The sequence below is a fragment of the Anopheles arabiensis genome, chromosome 3 (genome assembly GCF_016920715.1).
Source record: "Anopheles arabiensis isolate DONGOLA chromosome 3, AaraD3, whole genome shotgun sequence".
Classification (NCBI taxonomy): Eukaryota; Metazoa; Arthropoda; class Insecta; order Diptera; family Culicidae; genus Anopheles; species Anopheles arabiensis.
This window is the reverse complement of record NC_053518.1, coordinates 90849360-90867812: the sequence shown is the minus strand read 5'-3', so window position 1 is coordinate 90867812 and position 18453 is coordinate 90849360. Positions and strand designations below refer to the sequence as shown.

Genomic DNA, 18453 nt, shown 5'->3' with positions numbered 1-18453 from the left:
AAACGTCATTCCTTTAGGAAGATATTCTCTACTGCAAGTTACGACCAAAATTAACCTCTGTAAGCATGTCGTGTGGTGTACTGGTAGTGATAAAAATATATACCGATACGATAGTAACCTTCACTCCAACTTTATTTTGTACGACGTTTCGGGGAACATCTCCGCTTCGGTCGGTACGCGTCAAACGGCTAGGAGATTGATTTATGACGGTACATAATAAAAGCCACTTCCAGCCCATCAAACACAACCCAACGCCACGTTGCGTCGGTGTGGTACTGTGTGGTACAGCCACGTGAGACATGCCGCGGAATGTGTTGTATCTCCCATACATGCCTTACTCCTCTCTCTCCCAACTTACTACCTTCGTCGCAGCGCGCATTGATCGAGAGTTGACGAGTTGCACTGCACCGACAATGCACTGTTCACTCGCCCTTTTTATGCCTCCGGTTTACCGACGTCTGCTATTGTCACCTCATTGCGCTGATGTCGTTACTGTCGCTGCCGTTAGTTAGCTCAATGATTGGCAGCAATTGGATTAGGTTGGATAGTGCGCGTTACCCGGAACCATTCCTAGGCAGAGTTGTAGGATGGTTGGCGCCATCTAGCGCAATCTTTCGGAAGCTGATGTAGGTAATTCGTGCACCAAGTTCATTAAACGTTGCTTCAACATTTGTGTTCCAAATAAAACATCTATCACGCATTGATTACTGTTACTGGACAGTGTGTAAGGTGCTGTTCGAACACATCAACCAATTGAACAATCTATCTTCATTGTCAGACGTTATACGAATAGTGGTGTAACGCATTTGAATTGATTCGTCCGAGAGAGAGTATCCTAAGAACCTAACTCTATAGGTTCAATGTCATTTGATTGAAATCACTCGAAAGGAAACATTTCTTATCGCCAATATTTGTACAATCTTCTTATCTTTTTTTAAAACAATGTCTATAAAAAGGGCTCAGTAGTATTCATTTCTCTTAATTTACTATCATGCCTAGCGAAGATAGTTCACCAGAATTAAACAAACTCACTCCGTTCTTTCGTTGCTATTTGCGCAGTCGCTATCACCATTTCTGGGTCTGGATATTGCTATCCAACCATTTTGGCACAAATGTCCCCTTTGCCTTTCTGGTACCAGCAACAACAACTATACTAAAGCATTAGTCAAATGGGGGCATTTTTGGGGAGCTTTTTGTTTGCTATTGCCTTCATGATACTTCACCACCACCATAACAAACGAAAGGAGGGAAGTTTTTGTCGCCGTTTTCCTCCCCCCCAACTGACGAAGCAAACGAACGATAATCTTCCTAATCATCAGCTGTCCACAAGTTGTGTTCTTACAGCCTGAGGGAACCTCCACAATTTTGTCCTGATTTTTGTTTAGGCGAGTTTAATGCTTCAATGGCCCCCCAAAGTCCGAAATCGAGAGGGGCTGAAAAGTTAGGACTTACAGGGAGGGTTATTTAGGAAGAAGCGAGGACACCCACAAACGAAACAATGACACGAGATTTATATCTTGCTTCTTCTTATTTGAGGGTTGTTCCAGAATCTGCAGCAAAGATCTGACCGAGTGAGTGTTTGGGAACAGAACAAAAACACACCATCACCGAGCCTGCAAGACGCTTGCTAGCTGTTGGAGGAGGGAATCGAACTCATTAGATGGTTTGTTGGGTCTGTTTGGTTAAAATGATGATTATGGTGGCGGTGATTAGTGCGGGTCATTTGCGATGGGGGGAGAACGACGTTGTGTATTCTTTGATTTTGGTTCGTTCTGCTTTTGAAAGGCGTCTTTAGAGCCGGGGAAACGCTATGATACTATATTTATCCTTACGGTGCTAATGAAACCTTGACAGCTCCAATGACCCTCATGTTAAAGCCTAAAATGTTGCAAATTTGTGATAAGACTGAGCATTGTGGAAAAAAACGCAATTAGTTAACAGGTTTTAGTATTGTTCTTTTGGGAGTTTTATGTCAGAATGTTCCACAATGTATTAGAAAATGGAATTTCCCAAAAGTACTTGAATTGAATTACACATGTTACGAAGAAATCTAGATCGTTCAGGGCTCCCGTCCGTCTCTGGAGATGATAGACAGCTTTTTGCTGCAAATCACTTCAAAGGCAGATTGATTCGAAGAAGCTTGACTGTACGCGCTGAGAGTCCTCAGGGGAGAGAGCGTGGATATTGTGGCTTTCACAAAAGAATCTTAAGAGTAGCCTTCGTTGCGAAAGAATCTAGAAATTCTGATCAGCTCTGGGAATTGGGAACCTTCTTGAGCGTGTGCGAAAACATCACTCTGGTGAGCTTGTCTTAAAGTGCTGCAAGTAAACCAAAGCTTCCATTACTTTCCCAACAATCCATAAACAGTATCTCGGAATTCGAAGGGCCTTCATTTGTCAGTAACGCTTGACCGGTCAACTAAACATGTGTTGCACCTTACTTCGCGCCCCAAAACCCGAAAACATTTGGTCTGATTTATAGAGCGATCTGTAACATTCTAACGAATCGCTTAATTTCTGTTTTCTCTGTGGTGCTAGTGGATGGGGTTGGTCGAAGACTGACCACCGCGACCGGACGGACATTGTGATCCGTTGAACGGCTTGCGAGTAACCGATTCGTTACTTCCAGGACGGATAGAAAGTGCTGCAAGCGTCCGGTATTGTGTGGAATTAATAGCCACAACCATCTCACCCAAACGCTGTGTGTGTAACACTGCAGGCAGCATTGACATTTACCACAAAAGCGGTAAAGATAAGACGTCCGGAACACACACACACGCTTTGCTTTCGCTTTATCTTTCGGGTTCCGTTTATAGCCACAGCCGTACACAGACCGACAATGCCTACAGCGAAGTTGCAAATGAGTGAGACAAAAAGAGACGAATCCGAAGCTCCTCGTCGTATCTTTTCAAACTTTTGAGCTTCCTTCTCGTCCTAGCGCGTTGTTCTAGCGACAAAGTTGTAAATGACCCGTCCCGTAACCGGACGTCAGCAGCGCACACTCCATCTCAGCGACAACTGCCATGTGAACTGTCGTTTCGTGCGGAAGTCAGAATACATGGTGGTTCTCAGTGTCTAAATAATGTATTCATTTGTCCCGTGTCCTGACGAGCGAGTACCATTGGACCCCCCGTTAGTATCTTCGCACCGGTTGCCGATAGTGTGGAAAACGGTTTGACATTTTAATTGAGTGCACGTGCTTCCAATTTGTCCCTTTTACGGGTAGTGCTGTGCAGGGTCGTCGGTGATATCGTCTCCAAAACTGCACCATTTGCGCCATGACATTAAGACTTACGGCCAGATGGATGTCATGTGCACTTGAAGTTGGTTGGCCCGAGCTGCAAGTGTGTAAGACGGTTGACGAATTTTCGGAGAATTGTATACAGGAATTCGCTGAACGGAGAATGTGTCCTTGAAGAAGGGAATATTACTGAGTCGGCTAGGTTGTTCTTGTGGAGAATATTTCTCGTCAGCTTGAAGTAAGTTCGTTGCTATGTTTTCCAAAGACAGAAACTATTTCAGACACTCAAAGTACATCTATTAAGTTTGTTAAGGAAGTTATAATTGATGAAATCACTTCTTGCTCATTCTACAATGTCTTCTCGTATGTTGCAATTAAACACTTTGTTAATGTTTCTCTCTCTCTTTTCCTTCTACTTTCAGGACGTACTGCACACGATCTGTCACCCAAATGGCCAAGTGCAACGCATCGTGATATTCAAGAAGAATGGCGTCCAAGCGATGGTTGAATATCCTTTTCCAAATGATGGGCTTTACTGTTTTTTTTCCTTCTCCCCAAATTTCAGCGCACGCGTGTAATCCTTATCAGCGTGCTTGATTAGTGTTTACAATGTCCTTCCATGCCACCCTGGCATTGGAGAGGATCAAACGGTGGCGGGATGAGAAAATTGAATGAATTTAGTGTGCGATAAATTGTTCGACTGGCAAAATGGCCTCTTGTGTGAGTGTGTGTACAACGCCGGGCACTGCTATCCGGTCACACGATACACTGCAACAACACAGCGGGGCCCGGCCGGGTTGTTAGATGTGCTCGTAATTTGCGCTCGTTTAATGCCAAACTGGCCGTTTATTTGTTGACGGAAATTACGCCTCCTCCCGTGACATGGCGTCGCTCCACACATCTGGGGCGAGTCGGACAAGAGGGGGAATTAAGTGGCATGCAAAAGTAAAAGAAAAACGGAAACCTTCGTGCGGGAAGACGCACGCGATAAATTTTCCCACGCTTCTCCCCCCTTTCCTACACCCACACGTTCAATTTACTTGCACGGGGGTTGGGGGTTTGTTGTTACGCACCGTTTCGCACCTCGTTGAATAGCTTTTCCCGTCGCCAGGTCGGTGTGTTAGAAGATGGAAATGCGCGGAGTAAACCACCGCGCGCACACCGGGCAAACAAATTTATTCCGCTCGAGCGGTTATAATCGGCACACGCCATCTGGTGGTCGGTGCGGTGTAAATGAAGTTTGTGGAACAGTCGCGATCGGTGGTTGTGTTTTGACGGAGCTAGGAACGTCGTGGTGGGGAATAATTTGGTACGAGAAAATTGTCACTCAAAATTAATTGTCACGAGGGGTGATATATATTTATCGCGAGCAAGGAGCAAGGTTAATTCTTTTCTCTCTTTCTTGTTTCTTCTCGCTTCGCAACATAAAGGCGTGCTTTAGGGAGGGAGGGGCGAACAAGCGAAAAATTGCCCATTGCCGCAGAAAAAAAAACATTACCATTCCCCCCCTTACGTCACGCTGTTTCGGTGTAATCGTTTAATGCGAATTTCGATCACTGAACAAGAAAGCACACGCACTCACACACACACACCTTTCATGGCAAAAGGTATGCGCACCGAAGTTCATTTAATCGCTGTCGTTCACTTCCGGCAACCGGTAGCCGCCGCAAACACACGACGGAAGATTTGTAGCCCGAAGGAAACATTGTCGTTGCTAAAGCGTTTGTCGGATGTAACAATGAGCTTTTTGGAGGGGGTTGTTTTGCCGTGCGACATTCGCCCAAGGCATCAGCTTTCCGTGGCAGAAATTGGTTATGATCGCAATTTTCCGAGCGCGGGAAGAGAATTTAATGATTGTGTGCAAGCGTCGTAATTAGAATTTATGCTCCGAAGGTGGCAAAGTTGTGCTTTTGTCATCTGACGAAAGGGGAGCTTTCTTGGGCGGCGAGGAAGAAGGTTATGTGGCTATAAACAAAATATTAATTACAGCATTATTAAATCGAATAATGTGTCTAATTTTGTGAACGATATTTTACAAGCGCACTTGTGTGTGGGTGTCATTAAGAAGGATATAATTCTTTATTGCAAATAATCGGTTTGCTCAGAAGGACTCATTGGCTGGTATTATTGAATCCGTTCGTAGCGGGAACGTACGGCGCTCGCATGCAATTCTAGGGATGGCAACACATTTCTTGAGACCGGTCCTACAACGCCGCAGTGAATAACTGTAGCAACCATCTAGTATGTTAGAAAAATGAGTGTCGGGACGTACGCCGCCGCTACGAACGGATTCAATAATACCATCCATTGTATGAAGAATTCAGAATATATATAAAGAAATGTTGTTAAGTAAAATACTCACGCAACTACGCTTGAAACCCTCGTTAGAGCCTTTCTCCTTTCGATTGCTTCATGGCAATGAATCATGAAAATGGCTCCAGCATCATCATCATCATCATCATTCACAATGATGATACAGATTGAAATCCTTTTCTGTCGCTTAACATTCGATCGTTAGGATGAAAAAGGCCCTCCTCGAAAGTGCTTACCGCGTCTTGGGGGATCTACCTTTAGCACGTTCTTATTCGCTTACTCTCCACTCCCGCACCCATCATTATCTCTGATGATCAATTAACTCAAATGAGCATCTCGCTTCAATATAAAGCAGCTCTCGGGTTTAGGCAATATTCTCCAACGGAAGCAAAACGCAGCCCCCAAAGAGGAAAATGGTAAAAATGGATACGAGCCAATTCATTTAGCCACATCTTCGCATCGTTACTTCCCGCTTGTGGAAGCGTTTGGTGTCCTGTTGTCTACGGAGTGGTAAAATTAACGCTTAACTTGCGGGATGGGAAAATGAATTCGTAACACAGCCACCGCCAAAGAACAGCCAGAGCCAGGAGAACAAACCGTCGCCATTCTCGGTGTCATCAGGAAAAGGCAAAAAAGTGAAGGAAGCAACCATTTCAAACGCCCGGTGACAACGACCGACCAACCAGTAGCATGATGTCCTGCAATGTCCAGCTTCCAGGTCCTTTCACGTTCGTTGCCGCGCTCCTTTTTCCTCCATTCTGCGATACGCTAATTGGTGGCTCATTAGTTGGCTAAATCCACCCGGTGCACCGTCTCGTGGTGCCGTGACGAGCAAATGTGCTCGAGTGGTACGCCCCCTGCCCTATTCCCGCCTGTCCTGTGCAGTAATAAATGATAATTGAGCCCATCTCTCTTTTCCCGTGTTTGTGTGGAGAGCGCAGCAGAGTGGTTTTGTTGTTTGTTTGTCGTGGTGTTTCACTTCCGTGCTGCCGCTGGCACTAATCTCAATAGTAGTTGCTGCTTCCGTGTTGCTGTGGATTCGCTGCTGCGTCGTTGGGAAACGGAACAAGCAATATGCGTACGGAGGAGGACACATTCACACTGCCGTTTATTCCTTAATAACGCCGCCGCTTGCTTCCAGCGCTTAAGCTTTAATCAGTGATAAATTATGATCATTTTTAAGGCCACGGCTGTTGCTATTTTGCTGCTGCTGCTGTTGCTGCTGGTCGCAAGAGAATGAGAGGAACGGTCTGATAATGAGCGCAGTAAAATATCGTCTTAAGCGCCACTGCAGCAGCCACTGCTTCGTTTCCACTTTGTTTAGCATATTCCCGTGCCGTGGGGATGAACAGGTGGGATTTTAATTTTTCACAGGTGAACAAATTTCCCCAGCCGCGCGCCATCGCACGGCCATGTAAATGTAGCCAGCGATGGTGCAAAATAAAAACACATTTAATAGTTTTGTGCCTGAGCGCGCTTCGGCTGCGCGCATACATATTCAGGCCTTGCGCAGCAGAGCTGCTGCGGGCAGTGTTCCGCTTCCACTCGATTCGGTTCGTAGTCTTATCGAGGGGTGGTCCCTCGTGTGCCTCGGGGCGGCGGATTTTACGATGTAATCATCTTCAAATATATGTCCCAGTGTGCACATCTCCCTTGGCGCGGTTTTTGGTGCCGGTGGTGGTGGCAGTTTGAAAATGGAAACGCGAAAACGTATAAAAACTGACTAGCCTGCATCCTAGCAATTCGATACGATTTTGTAGTGCTCCTGAAGGTGGTGTGGTTTCATGGTGCTTTGGGCTGGTTTTTTTTGTTCCTTCCGCCAAACAAAAGTCATTACAGTGGATAATCCTCGATTGTAAAACAAAAAAACACACACTGGAGTTGTGCCACATGTAATGGCTTCGGATGTTGTTACCTTTTTTTAGTTGTTTGCAGACACTAATTTTAATTACAAAATATCTTTCCTTCCTGTGTGTCGGTTCGGTTCTGTTTTGTGTGTGTGTGCCGCTCAAGCAATAGGAATAACAATGGCATTTGTATTACTTCTTTTGTTTAGCAATTTTGCTTTGTTCGCTTAGTTTTGTAGCATATCGTGCGCACACACTGTACGGGACATGCTCAGAAAAAGCTCCTTTTAACGTTGGAATGTGTGTACGGGTGTGTGTGTGTGTGAAATTTGGTTTAAAATGCCACACTCATGTGTGGCGTGTTCTGGTGCTTCACCGAGCTTTGTGTGCGATTTTCTGGGAAATTTTCGTGCACATTGGGAAAGCATCATTGTTCGTTGTATTAATTTTCCTCCTTTCTTGGTAAACGGCATCGACAGGAGAAGAGATTGGAGGAACATTTAGGGCTTGCAAGGGGTTTCCACGAAGGTTTGTCTGGATATTGTTTACACCGGTGCGTTTGCACAATTACATGGTTTGTGGAATTGGAAGCTGCGAGTCTGCAGCATTTTAATAAACAGCATGATTGTTCTGATTATCTAGCCTTTCCTGTCGATCTATAAAATCTGTTCATGAAGTTGATTGATTTAGTTTCAAACTACATTTCCACGAATTCAATTTGTAAGCTATTTGACCTCAAAACTTCGATAATGTAGGAATGAATAATAAGTTAACATACGGTTTATTTGTACTTTTAAATTATCTCATAACAATTCATTTTTCCACAAAACAGACTTTAAGAAATTCAACAAAGCCTAATAGGATACCCAAGTTTAGAGTAACGTTTTTCCTCTGCCGAAGGTCCTCTGCGCGGATTTAGGATCTCATAAAGAGCAGATTGTCATTCGTTATTGATGAGTCCTTCCGAGTCCACGAGAGTGTGTGCACTGTGCGGGTAAATGGAGCAAAATAAGTAGACGCGTCGTAAAAATGTTGACATTTTCGCTTCCAAACTAAATTATCATTTTCGTGCATCTTCGTCGCTGTGGTTTTGCTCAAACGAAGGCGTTTTTTGTGCTATCTTTTATATGCTTTTAAAGTGCAGGCTTTAAGGTTTTCCCGTAATGTGTGTGCCGTGAACGCAGCAGACAAGCCGACAAAACGCTGTCCCAAGTTGGCTGACGGATGATGGGTTGTCCTTTTTAAATTCATGATGATGATGATGATGATGTAAAAGTGTGGGCGTGTGTGAGTGGGATTTTTTGTTTGTTTGCACGACTACTAGCTCAATTCTGTTGAGATTAACTTTACGACGCCAGTTTTGTGAATATATTGCAAATTGTTTGCTCAAAAATGGATGACTCGTGTGCCGTACCAAGGACGAAGTCACGAGAAAGTGTTCAAATTGCCCGAAATAACGTGAACATTCGCATAACTTGATCAAGCTCTACCACACGGACCATTTATGTATTGGAATTTTATCCAAATTCTTGGCAAAAACGCGCATCGCATCCCTGCAAAAGCGGCAGCTCAAATCCTCAAGAAACACCACCCCGAAAATGTGTCCTCATCAGCGTTAATTATGTGCAAAGTTATCGCAAGATTTTACCGAAAAACGATCACGAAACTAAATTAGTGACCCTAGTAGTAGCACGCTCGATAAGGCAATGGTGCTGAAAACTGCTGACAACTTGGGTAGTGGTGGGTGGCCGCAAAACGCTGTGACGAACTTACCAAGAGAACATACAACATATCGAGTTTTGCAAACTTCTTGGAACGACCCCGAAAAGTCAGAAGTTTGCCACCTACTCCTCCTGCCTCAGCAACACAACACAATGGTTTGGAAGCGGCAGCTTGGCTCAGGCACAAATGTGTGTGTTGGCCTTCTCGTGTGTTAGCAACGACGATGCCGGCGCATGCTTTCCCGGAAGCAACACAACTGCCAGTTCGGCGGCGAATTGGATGCTAAGGCTTTGATGCCTCAGCATCTAAGATGGCGGCACGGGCGAAATTTGAACGCTCGTTTAATTTTACTATGCTTGCCCCCGTCTAACCAGCGGCTCTCGGGTGTGTGGAGCCTTCTGCAGTGATATTTTGGAGACTTTGATCTTTGTTGGCTAAATCGGTACGGCTCACCGGCTGCTCCCGGACAATGGTTAAGCCCTCGGAGACATTAATATGCGTCGTTCTATCAAAACAGAGCGGTGCAGGGGGGTGATGTGCTCCGAGGACTCGGTTGGGCTCTCGGGCGTCTACGACACGGTGTACGCTTTCTGCCTGAAAAATTGCCGATTAAGCTGTTCTCATTTTCCGCTCCAACAGCCGAAAGGGTCTCCCGAGCTGTTTGCGTGAAGTGTTCAGCTAGGAAATCATCCATGAAAAGCTCAGCGAGCCCACAAGGCCCTCCCCCACCCCTTGGGTGGTTTAATTCGGAAACAATTTCCTTAAGCCCCGGAGCCTGCCCTATTCATGGCCAGTTTTTTGGGGGCGCTATGGGACTATTATCGAGTGTGCTAAGAGCTTGAAATGGTCCGATTTTCCGCCCTGCCGTCTGCTAGCCAACTGTTGGGCGTCTTTTAACTTTTTGATGTTTGCGCCTCGCTTCTTCGAGGCTTAGGCAGCGCTGTTTGTAGTGTGCGGAGAGTACGATATTCAAGGATTCTGAAGACGTTGCAGTTGCTAAGGGTGAAAATTTAACACCATTAGCTGGTTTGGTTGCCTAGAATGGGTGGAAGCGGGCAGAAAAGTGTTAAACATTAACACAGCAAGCAGATGAAAGGATGCAAAAGCAAGGGTAGCAGAGGGAAGAAGGTTTCAAAAGGTTGTTAGTTTGCTCGTTGCTTATGATGGCCCTCGTCTGAAGTATGCTTGAGTGATTTTTCTCAAGGCGTGTTGTGCTTTGAAATAGCGAAGAAAGTATGATTGAATCATGCGATGAATTTCTTAGTTAAAGCTTAATTTGACTTAAATAATCACATTCAAGTAGTGCTCAAACAACGATATAAGCATGTCTTTTCCTTAACCAAGATCCGGTTTTCGGCCTCTCCCCCCCCTGATACGTTCGACAGCATAGAGTCAGCGACGCGCGCCAAAGACAGCCTGAACGGTTGCGACATCTACTCCGGCTGCTGCACACTGAAGATCGACTACGCAAAGGTAATTACGCCCGAGCCGATCCCGTAACTCGCCTCCCGTCTCTTCCCCGTTTTCTTAATCCATTCCCCTTGACCCTCACCCTCTTCCTACTAGATGTATTTTTCCTTTCTTTCTCTCTCTCACTTTCTCTCTCTCTTTCTCTAGTCAAACTATTTTCCCATCCCGTGCCTCCATCTGGCTGTACTTTTGTCCGTATTTTGTTTTTTTTCTCCTTTGCTCTTTTTTGCTTCGAGTTTCTCGTCTTATCCTTCCATCCAAGTCCCTCTTAAACCTCTCGCAGCCGTATCCTTCATACGAGTCCTTTGTTCAATCTTTTTTTCATTCTCTCTCTTTCTGATTACCGAACGAAATAGAATCGATAAAACCGTTCCCTCTTTTTATATCTCTCTCTTCAGTAAAACTTACTCAAAAACTCAAAAATGTATCAAAAAACCACTCCTTTCAACTCGCTCGCTCGATGTATCGTGTGTTTTGATTGTGTTTGTTCTTATTTTCTTTCTTTTCTTTTCATTAATTCTGAAATAAAACTGAAATCGATAAACATGCTCTACAGTACTACAGATAAAACGTACGCATTATATTGCAAATAATATAAAAATAAGCATACAGAAACAGAATTTATCAGATTTTCCCCCAAAAAAGACTACTCAAGACAATGGAAATTTGCAGTTTTACCATAAAGTAACGACTTTATTCAAATGACAAATATAGTGCGACATTAGTTTCTTTCACATGTTTATTTCTATACCTTTAGCTTTCTTTATCTTTCTTTTGCCGTTGTAAAAAAAAATAATCTATCTATTCCATGTAAGAAAGACTAGACAAACAAACATACAGAAAAAATAATCATAGAACTGTAAAAAGTAAAACAAGAGCAACATATCATCCCTCCCGTGGTTTAGTTGTTTTGCAATAGTTCGATCGAACCCATCGTTGCCTAGTTCTCCATTCATTGTAGATTAAATGTCTGGAACGAATCTCACCTAATGGCGTTGTATTGAATCTCACACACCAGTAATAGACGCTCAGAAAGTAGCCGAGCTCCGACTAGTTAGCGCAAGCGGAAGTTAAACTGTACATTTTTTACTCTTCTTTTTCCCCTCCACAATGAATGGATGTTTTTGTCTTTCCTCATCACTTCCTTCTTACACATTCTGAAATGCTCCTGAAAATAGTACTTTTTTTAATTTGTTAAGATAGGCTGAGGCGCTGCAGTTGCATTTTTACACTCGTCATTCCAATCCTCATACTCTCCCTTTTAAACAAATAATAAACGACAAAAAATAGAAGAAAACAACAAGCAAACTACTAGAGTGTGTGTGCGTGTGCCTGCAGAAGCAAGTTTTCACACCAACCCCCCCCCTCTCTCTCTCCCATAAAGCCGCCCCCACCCTTGCCCCACTGTCTCCATTTTGTTCTACTCGTGCTCTTATTCCTGTTCTATATTCTACAGTATAAACTTCAGCTAGACATAACCACAAAACAGATCGAAACCGAGAAGATATTTATTTTTCCATTGTTTTGTCCATTTTATTGTCTTTCTTTTCTTTCCGAATCTGTCGCAAAAATATAAAAACATATCGCAAAACAACCAACGAACGAACAACATTGCAACATTCAACTTACAAAATTTACATTCACATCGCTCTCTTTCTCTCTCTCTCTTTTCCTCTTTCTTTTTTTCTCTTCCCTTTTTGCTCTTCTTACCTTTTTATCCATTTTCTATTCTTTTTCTTAAATTACAATCTACTTTCCATCCTGCCTTTTTCTCGTTCTCTCTCTCTCTCTCTCTCTCTCTCTCTCTCTTTCTCTCTCTTTTTCTCTATTTTACTCTCTTTCAATCCCCCTACCTCCCAACGGTCCGGTCCAACCACACCGACCATTCTTCCTCAAATACGCCTTCAACAAACCTACTCTAATACAAATTACTCTTACTTCTTCTACCACCACCATATTCGTCTCACCACATGCAAAACAACAACTGCAACAACATTTGGCAACAACCAACCAACCACCACCACCACAACAACAACAACACAACCAACAACACGGAACACGGAACCTGCTCCTTCCTCCCTTACGTCCTCTTCACGGGAAATCATTTCGGGCATCAACTCACACCTGCTATATATATATAAAATAAAACAACCAAAATATCTGCTACCTGCACGGGTAACGGCAACAACTACAACAACAACATCATCAACAACAACTACAACATGATCTCAACAACATCAAAACAAATTTATCTATCGCCTTTTTAAAATCTTCCAACCTTCCAACAACAAAAAACATCAACAACAACAATTTCATCAACCTAAAAACTCGCAACTTTTGCAACAACAACAAAAAAAAAATGAAAAAAAAAACTGCCAATGCAAAAATAATACAACAACTACAACAACTCCAACAACTACATCAACATCAACAGCCAGAAAAACTCAATGTTTACAAAAACGACAGTGACTCCAGTTGGGACTACACGCTGGGTAAGGATGATTTCTTCCTTTACTTTGTTCAAGTTTCTTTCTTTTCCCTTTTTGAATATTCTCACATTTAATTCCTCCTCACCCGCGCCCACCCACCCACTCACCCACGTTTTTTTCCCCCCCTTACATCTTCTTCTAAAAAAGTTCTAAAAACAAAACCGAAATGAAGTTCCAAGCTCAAATTAAACAAATATTGTTATTACTACTAAAACTACTACTACCACTACTACCTCACTACCCCACTACTATTTCCTTTTTGCTCTCTCGTCTCACCTTTTTTCTGCTCATAGTGTTGTGATTTCTACTGCAGTTTGTAGAAGAAGTTTTTTCTTTCGGTCAAACTTGTTTCTTTTTTCAAACAACCTCCCACCTCAAACATCCAACCTTCCCCCCTTCCCTTACTATCTATCTGTTTTTTCTCCCGTCTCACCATCACCACTACCACAACTGCCCGCCCACTGCTCTCACCAATTCGTGCTCACTTTGCATTCGTAACGATCGTCGAGTTCGTTGCCGCTCAATCATGCCTTTTTGTTGTGTTACTTCGTTTCTTGTTGATTTTCTGGTCATATTGGATATTTTTTGTTTCTGTTACATTTCACGAGTTTTGTTGCCCCTGTTTCATCTACACTTTGACACTTATATGTTGTTTTTTTGTTATTCTTTGCATCTTTACATTTTGCACGTTTCATTCTGTTCGTGTTTTACATATGTATGCTATCACGTTTCGCATCTTACTGCTATCGAGAAGGGCGTTGTGTTCAATTTCGTTTCAAACACATTTCTTGGTAGTAGAGGAGTGTGTGTTTAGTTTTATTGCCTAGCGCTAGTGCCTACGAAGGGAAAAAGTATATTTAAAAAAAGGATAGCAAAACGGTATACTCTCCGTGCTTCGGAGAGAAGATTTGTATGACAGAATTGTTAAAGCATGCTTGATGTTAGCTTTCCTTTTTGTCTCCTACCATCTGCAGCCCATGTTTGTTTACAGGTGTCCGTGTGTGCCACGCGAGCTCAGCAGTATTACGCTCACACCATAGTTAAGCTTTAGCAATTAAGATGTTACGCACAATAACCGATGGTATTTTCCATGAAAATAATTAGATACACCAGTTGCCGATTGAACTTATTGCCTATTTTAAACCAACAATAAATCTATCTTCGTCAATCTGCCGGGAGACGGACTCGTGGCACCCGCTTTAAGAGTGCGTTGATGCAAAACTTCCGACTACAACCGAGAGAAGAATACCCGAACTGACAGCGTGTTTCATGTTTCAATTAAAATGCTTCACCGACAAGTGCTTTATTGATTTAATTTGCTCCGCCGATGCGAACGTCACGCGGCTGTTTTGTCTTGTCCCGTCCAGTGTGTGTTTGTGTGCGCAGATGGTCGTCCGCGTCGTGTGCGTAGCCTCGCTGCCCTCGCGTTCAATTAACGGCGATTCAACGGCCGCTAGAAATTGATGCACATCCAGCAAACCAAACCAGCCACCGCCGCCTCTCCACCGTTGCCACCACAAAACATGGCAAAAGCGAAATTCGATCTTGATTGAGCAATTAATATCGTGTGCATCGTGTGCGCAATCGAGCTGGATTGTTTTTCTCCGACATGCACATATACTCAGGGGGTAGTGGGGTGAGGTCGAGGTGAGTCCTCCGTAGGGAAAACGACCGCGTGTGTGTGTGTGTGTGCTGTTGCTGCTTAAAAATAAATGTTACCAAATGCCGAAGCGCGATGGCAGAGCCCGCTCTAGCGCGCGCCATGTTTACGTAATGAGCGCGGTACCGTGCGGTCACAGAAAACGCGCGGGGGGGCAAGGCGAATAATCACCAGGAATAACAAACAAATATTTCACTGAATAATTTCACCCAGAGAGCGTGAGAAAAGGGGGGTGGGGTGGGCGAAGCGGTATCAAAAACTAGAAGGATGCAACGGGTTCATGTGCATTTGGTTAAATTAATTGCCGTCGCGTGTCGATTGGAGCGAACTGAAATGCAGGAAGCGTTTCGTCACGTTGCGCTCTCCCCTCGTCGCCAAAGACCCGTGACAAGAAGAATTGGTTTCAAACCTGGTCCTGATTGATGAACCAGGGGGGGAGGCAGAAATGCAGTTTTAGTGCTCCCGCCAACTCATACACTGCAATTTGTACAATTTTTGTTGTTGTGTGTGTTTCGAACGATCGTTTTGTTTTCAATTACGCTCCAATTTATGTCGTCTTTATGGGGTGTGCACTATGATGTGACAGCTGTCAGGCTGGCACTGGATGAATGCTTGCCACAGTTTGCCACCAGATGGCGCAGACAGCGCAACCAGTTTACCGTGCCTACACTACCACTTTGTGTACATTGTTTTTCGCAAACGCAATTGATGCACTTGCCCGTCGTAAATTGTATTCACCCACCCCAAATATCCCATTTTCCGGTACTGTGAGCGCGCGGCTGTGTGTGTTTGAAACAATATCGTCTAATTTTAAACGGCCATCTCCACACATCTAAGCAAAACCTTCACCAGTCAGCTGTCAGCAGTCAACAGCAGCAGCAGCCCCGAGAACCGAAAGCGAACTGCAGATGAACCTTTGATCGCCAGACCGGCGAGATGACAGCTTGAATGACGAAGTCATCGTAAAGGAGATTGATGTTGGGTGATATTTTCGGGGATGGGGACATCCCTTTGCCACCGAGAGACAGAGAGGAGAGGGTCCTTCGCTCTGTCAAACAATGTGCAACTTCATCTCGCGGCGCAAAAGAAAATTCCACTCTTCGCTACGGCGCTTTGACACATTTATGCTGAAACGGGGGGCAAAATGGAATCCCTCGAGAGGAGGAGGGAGGTTGCCGTCGTCCTTGAGCCATGTGCGCAAGACCGCCTACCGGACCTGGAGAAGCATAACCTCAAAAACCGATAATGCCGGAAGGAGAGCCCCTCCGACATGGTTCACTCGACATTGACGTAACGTAGAGCATGTCACAAAATCGCGCTTAGACACAACCCCCGTTGGTTAGTGTCCGCTGGGAAATTTGCTTTTATGGTTCCGGTTTTGTGCGGTCCCTTGTCTTTCGCACTGACGCCACCACCACCATCTTCATTGTACAACTCATTACGCTTCGCGGATGGATGTCGTCGTTCGGGGCCCGAGTTGTCAATGATGATTAATCTCACAGGTCCTTCCCGAAATGGGGAAAACACATGGTACAAAACACGGGCAATGGGCACGTCTTGTGTGTCATTTTCCAGGGGCTGTTGTTGTTGTTGTTGTGGAAGGCTTGCCTTATCACATCGATGTCGTTCTCTTGGAGCACACAGACAGAGGCAGCCTCAACCCTAAGTTATGTTTGGTGGACTGTTTTTCGCTGACGTGAGAGCACTTCTTCTGATCAGCAACACACACACACACACACGAGCGCCGTGACGCGGGCGACCATCGTCAATCGTTCAGCAGGCACGAATTTCGACCCAGCTTGGAATTCAATTAGAGCGCAGCGCAAACGTGACGGGATCGGTTCGAATTTGATTAAATTTTGAATGGCGGAGATTCGCCACTACATGTGTGTGTAGGTTCTATATTGAGTTGCTATGTTAGGGGAACGGATAACTTTATTGTGGTTATGAAGATAAAGTTTTGGAATTATGTTTTCACATTGGAAGGATCATCATCTGAAACGGAACTCATTTTCCATGCCAATCGTGTTAAATTGCCAATTGAGAAACCCTAATCCATCGCTCGGAGAGTACTCATGAGCGTTGGAGCGATCTACTAACACATTGATATGATCATCTTATCAAGAGCGCCTATTGCGTTAAAGTAGATGTTTGTATTCACAGATCGTTTTAGTTACAACAAGACACACCAAAAAATACAAAAATAAAGTCCCTTCCCCCACCCAGTCGCCCGATCGGCCCAAATCCATTGACCGTAATTTGCCAGCTCTCTCGCCGACGCTTTACAACCCTAAAATTAATCGGTCATTAACCTCTCCTCAGCAGTCGAACGGTTAAATGCAACCACCACCACAACCGATTCACGGGTTTTGTGTTGCAATTGCAACTCATGCGAAGATCAGGTTGCAAACGCGAAATTCGAGCCACTGTGTCCTCTTTTGTTTCCCAATCGGCGGCGGCGGCGGCGGGTTTACTCTACCCAAAACAATGCATCAACAAAACCCACCCGCCAGAACACCTATCAGTGAAACAAAAGCGTAACAGTGTGAACATGGTGCGCAAAAACCCGTTCGTGTTCGTTTGCGCCACCCCGCACCGCTTTTCTCTTGACCCGCCGCGGCACGGGGTGGGAATGTGAACTATTCAGAACGAGCATTCCACGCGTGGTGAAAATTGGGGTTAAAAAGGGGTTGAACCGCTGCCACCACCACCACCACCGCCACGAGTGTGAGTGAATGTGGTGACGTTCGGAGCACTCGGTACTCTTGTACGCAATGCGTTGTGTTGTGTCGTTGCAACTTAAAATAGGATTCGGGCCGGCCTCGGAGGAAAGTCTTCTACGCCGTCCTCGGCAACAGGTACGCTGAGATGTCGTAACGCTGCCTGATAACGGGTTGAAGGCAATTCGTTACCGAGTGACGCGTACCGAGCAAGTTAAAATGGCACACCCTTCCCCGGATTTCGCTTGCTTTCTTCCGGTTGAAGTAGAAAATTGCAGAAAGTTTTTGGAGAACCAAAGAGCGTAGTTTACGCGAATTTGTGCCCTCCCGATGTAGCGCTAACTTTTCTATTCCAACAAACTCACTAAAAGTTACATCCGTTTGCAGTGGGAAGTTAGGAAGTAATGTTCAACCAGTAGGTAGTAGCTGGCTGGTGCAACCCAATAGCGTAGCTCGATGTTTTCCAACGCTTCGGCGCTCTGTAAGTGGTTCGAAGGGAGGGGAATCTTGATTTTTTCTGCTTGGCAAGGAAAAAAGTAAGTTGCCAAAGCACAAATCTGGCGACGCCGGTAACTAATTCCCCAAGACCAAAGTGTCCTTATGCCGTGTGAAAACTTTGCACTAGCTGTTGCACCTCTCAGCTGCTGCCGAGTGCAGTTGTAAGAAGCTGTTTGCAAGTATCGGATGGTTCACTGCACTCGGTCAGAGTGGTTCAATCGCTTGGCGCACGTCGTTTGATTTCCAGTGCGATTCGTATTCGTTTCCAGACTTGATCGTCGGCAGCTTTTGTCGACGAAAAACGAAAGTTTCGATTAGAAATGATGTGTTTTTCTCTCTCAACTTTTTGCTATGTTTTTTTTCCTACTCAAAGTATCAAAAAAGCTCATCGATCAAAGGGCGATGGAAGCGCCTGGTCGTTTTCTAAGATGTGCGGGTGTGTGTTTACCTTTCATTTCTGACTTTGCCGCTTCGCCTCGTGCTCGAGCACAAGA

General features: G+C 44.6%; 1 protein-coding gene across 13 annotated transcripts in view; it reads left to right on the top strand.

The window, feature by feature from the left end:
• The window catches only part of LOC120903553 (heterogeneous nuclear ribonucleoprotein L), a 184035-nt gene that overhangs the window by 117014 nt on the left and 48568 nt on the right, over positions 1-18453 (top strand). For all 13 annotated transcript variants that reach the window (XM_040313045.1, XM_040313047.1, XM_040313046.1 and 10 more), the window contains 3 exons: positions 3663-3748; positions 10499-10595; positions 13027-13084. In XM_040313045.1, the coding sequence (XP_040168979.1) occupies positions 3663-3748; positions 10499-10595; positions 13027-13084 (241 nt within the window). The remainder of the gene's footprint in view (positions 1-3662; positions 3749-10498; positions 10596-13026; positions 13085-18453) is intronic.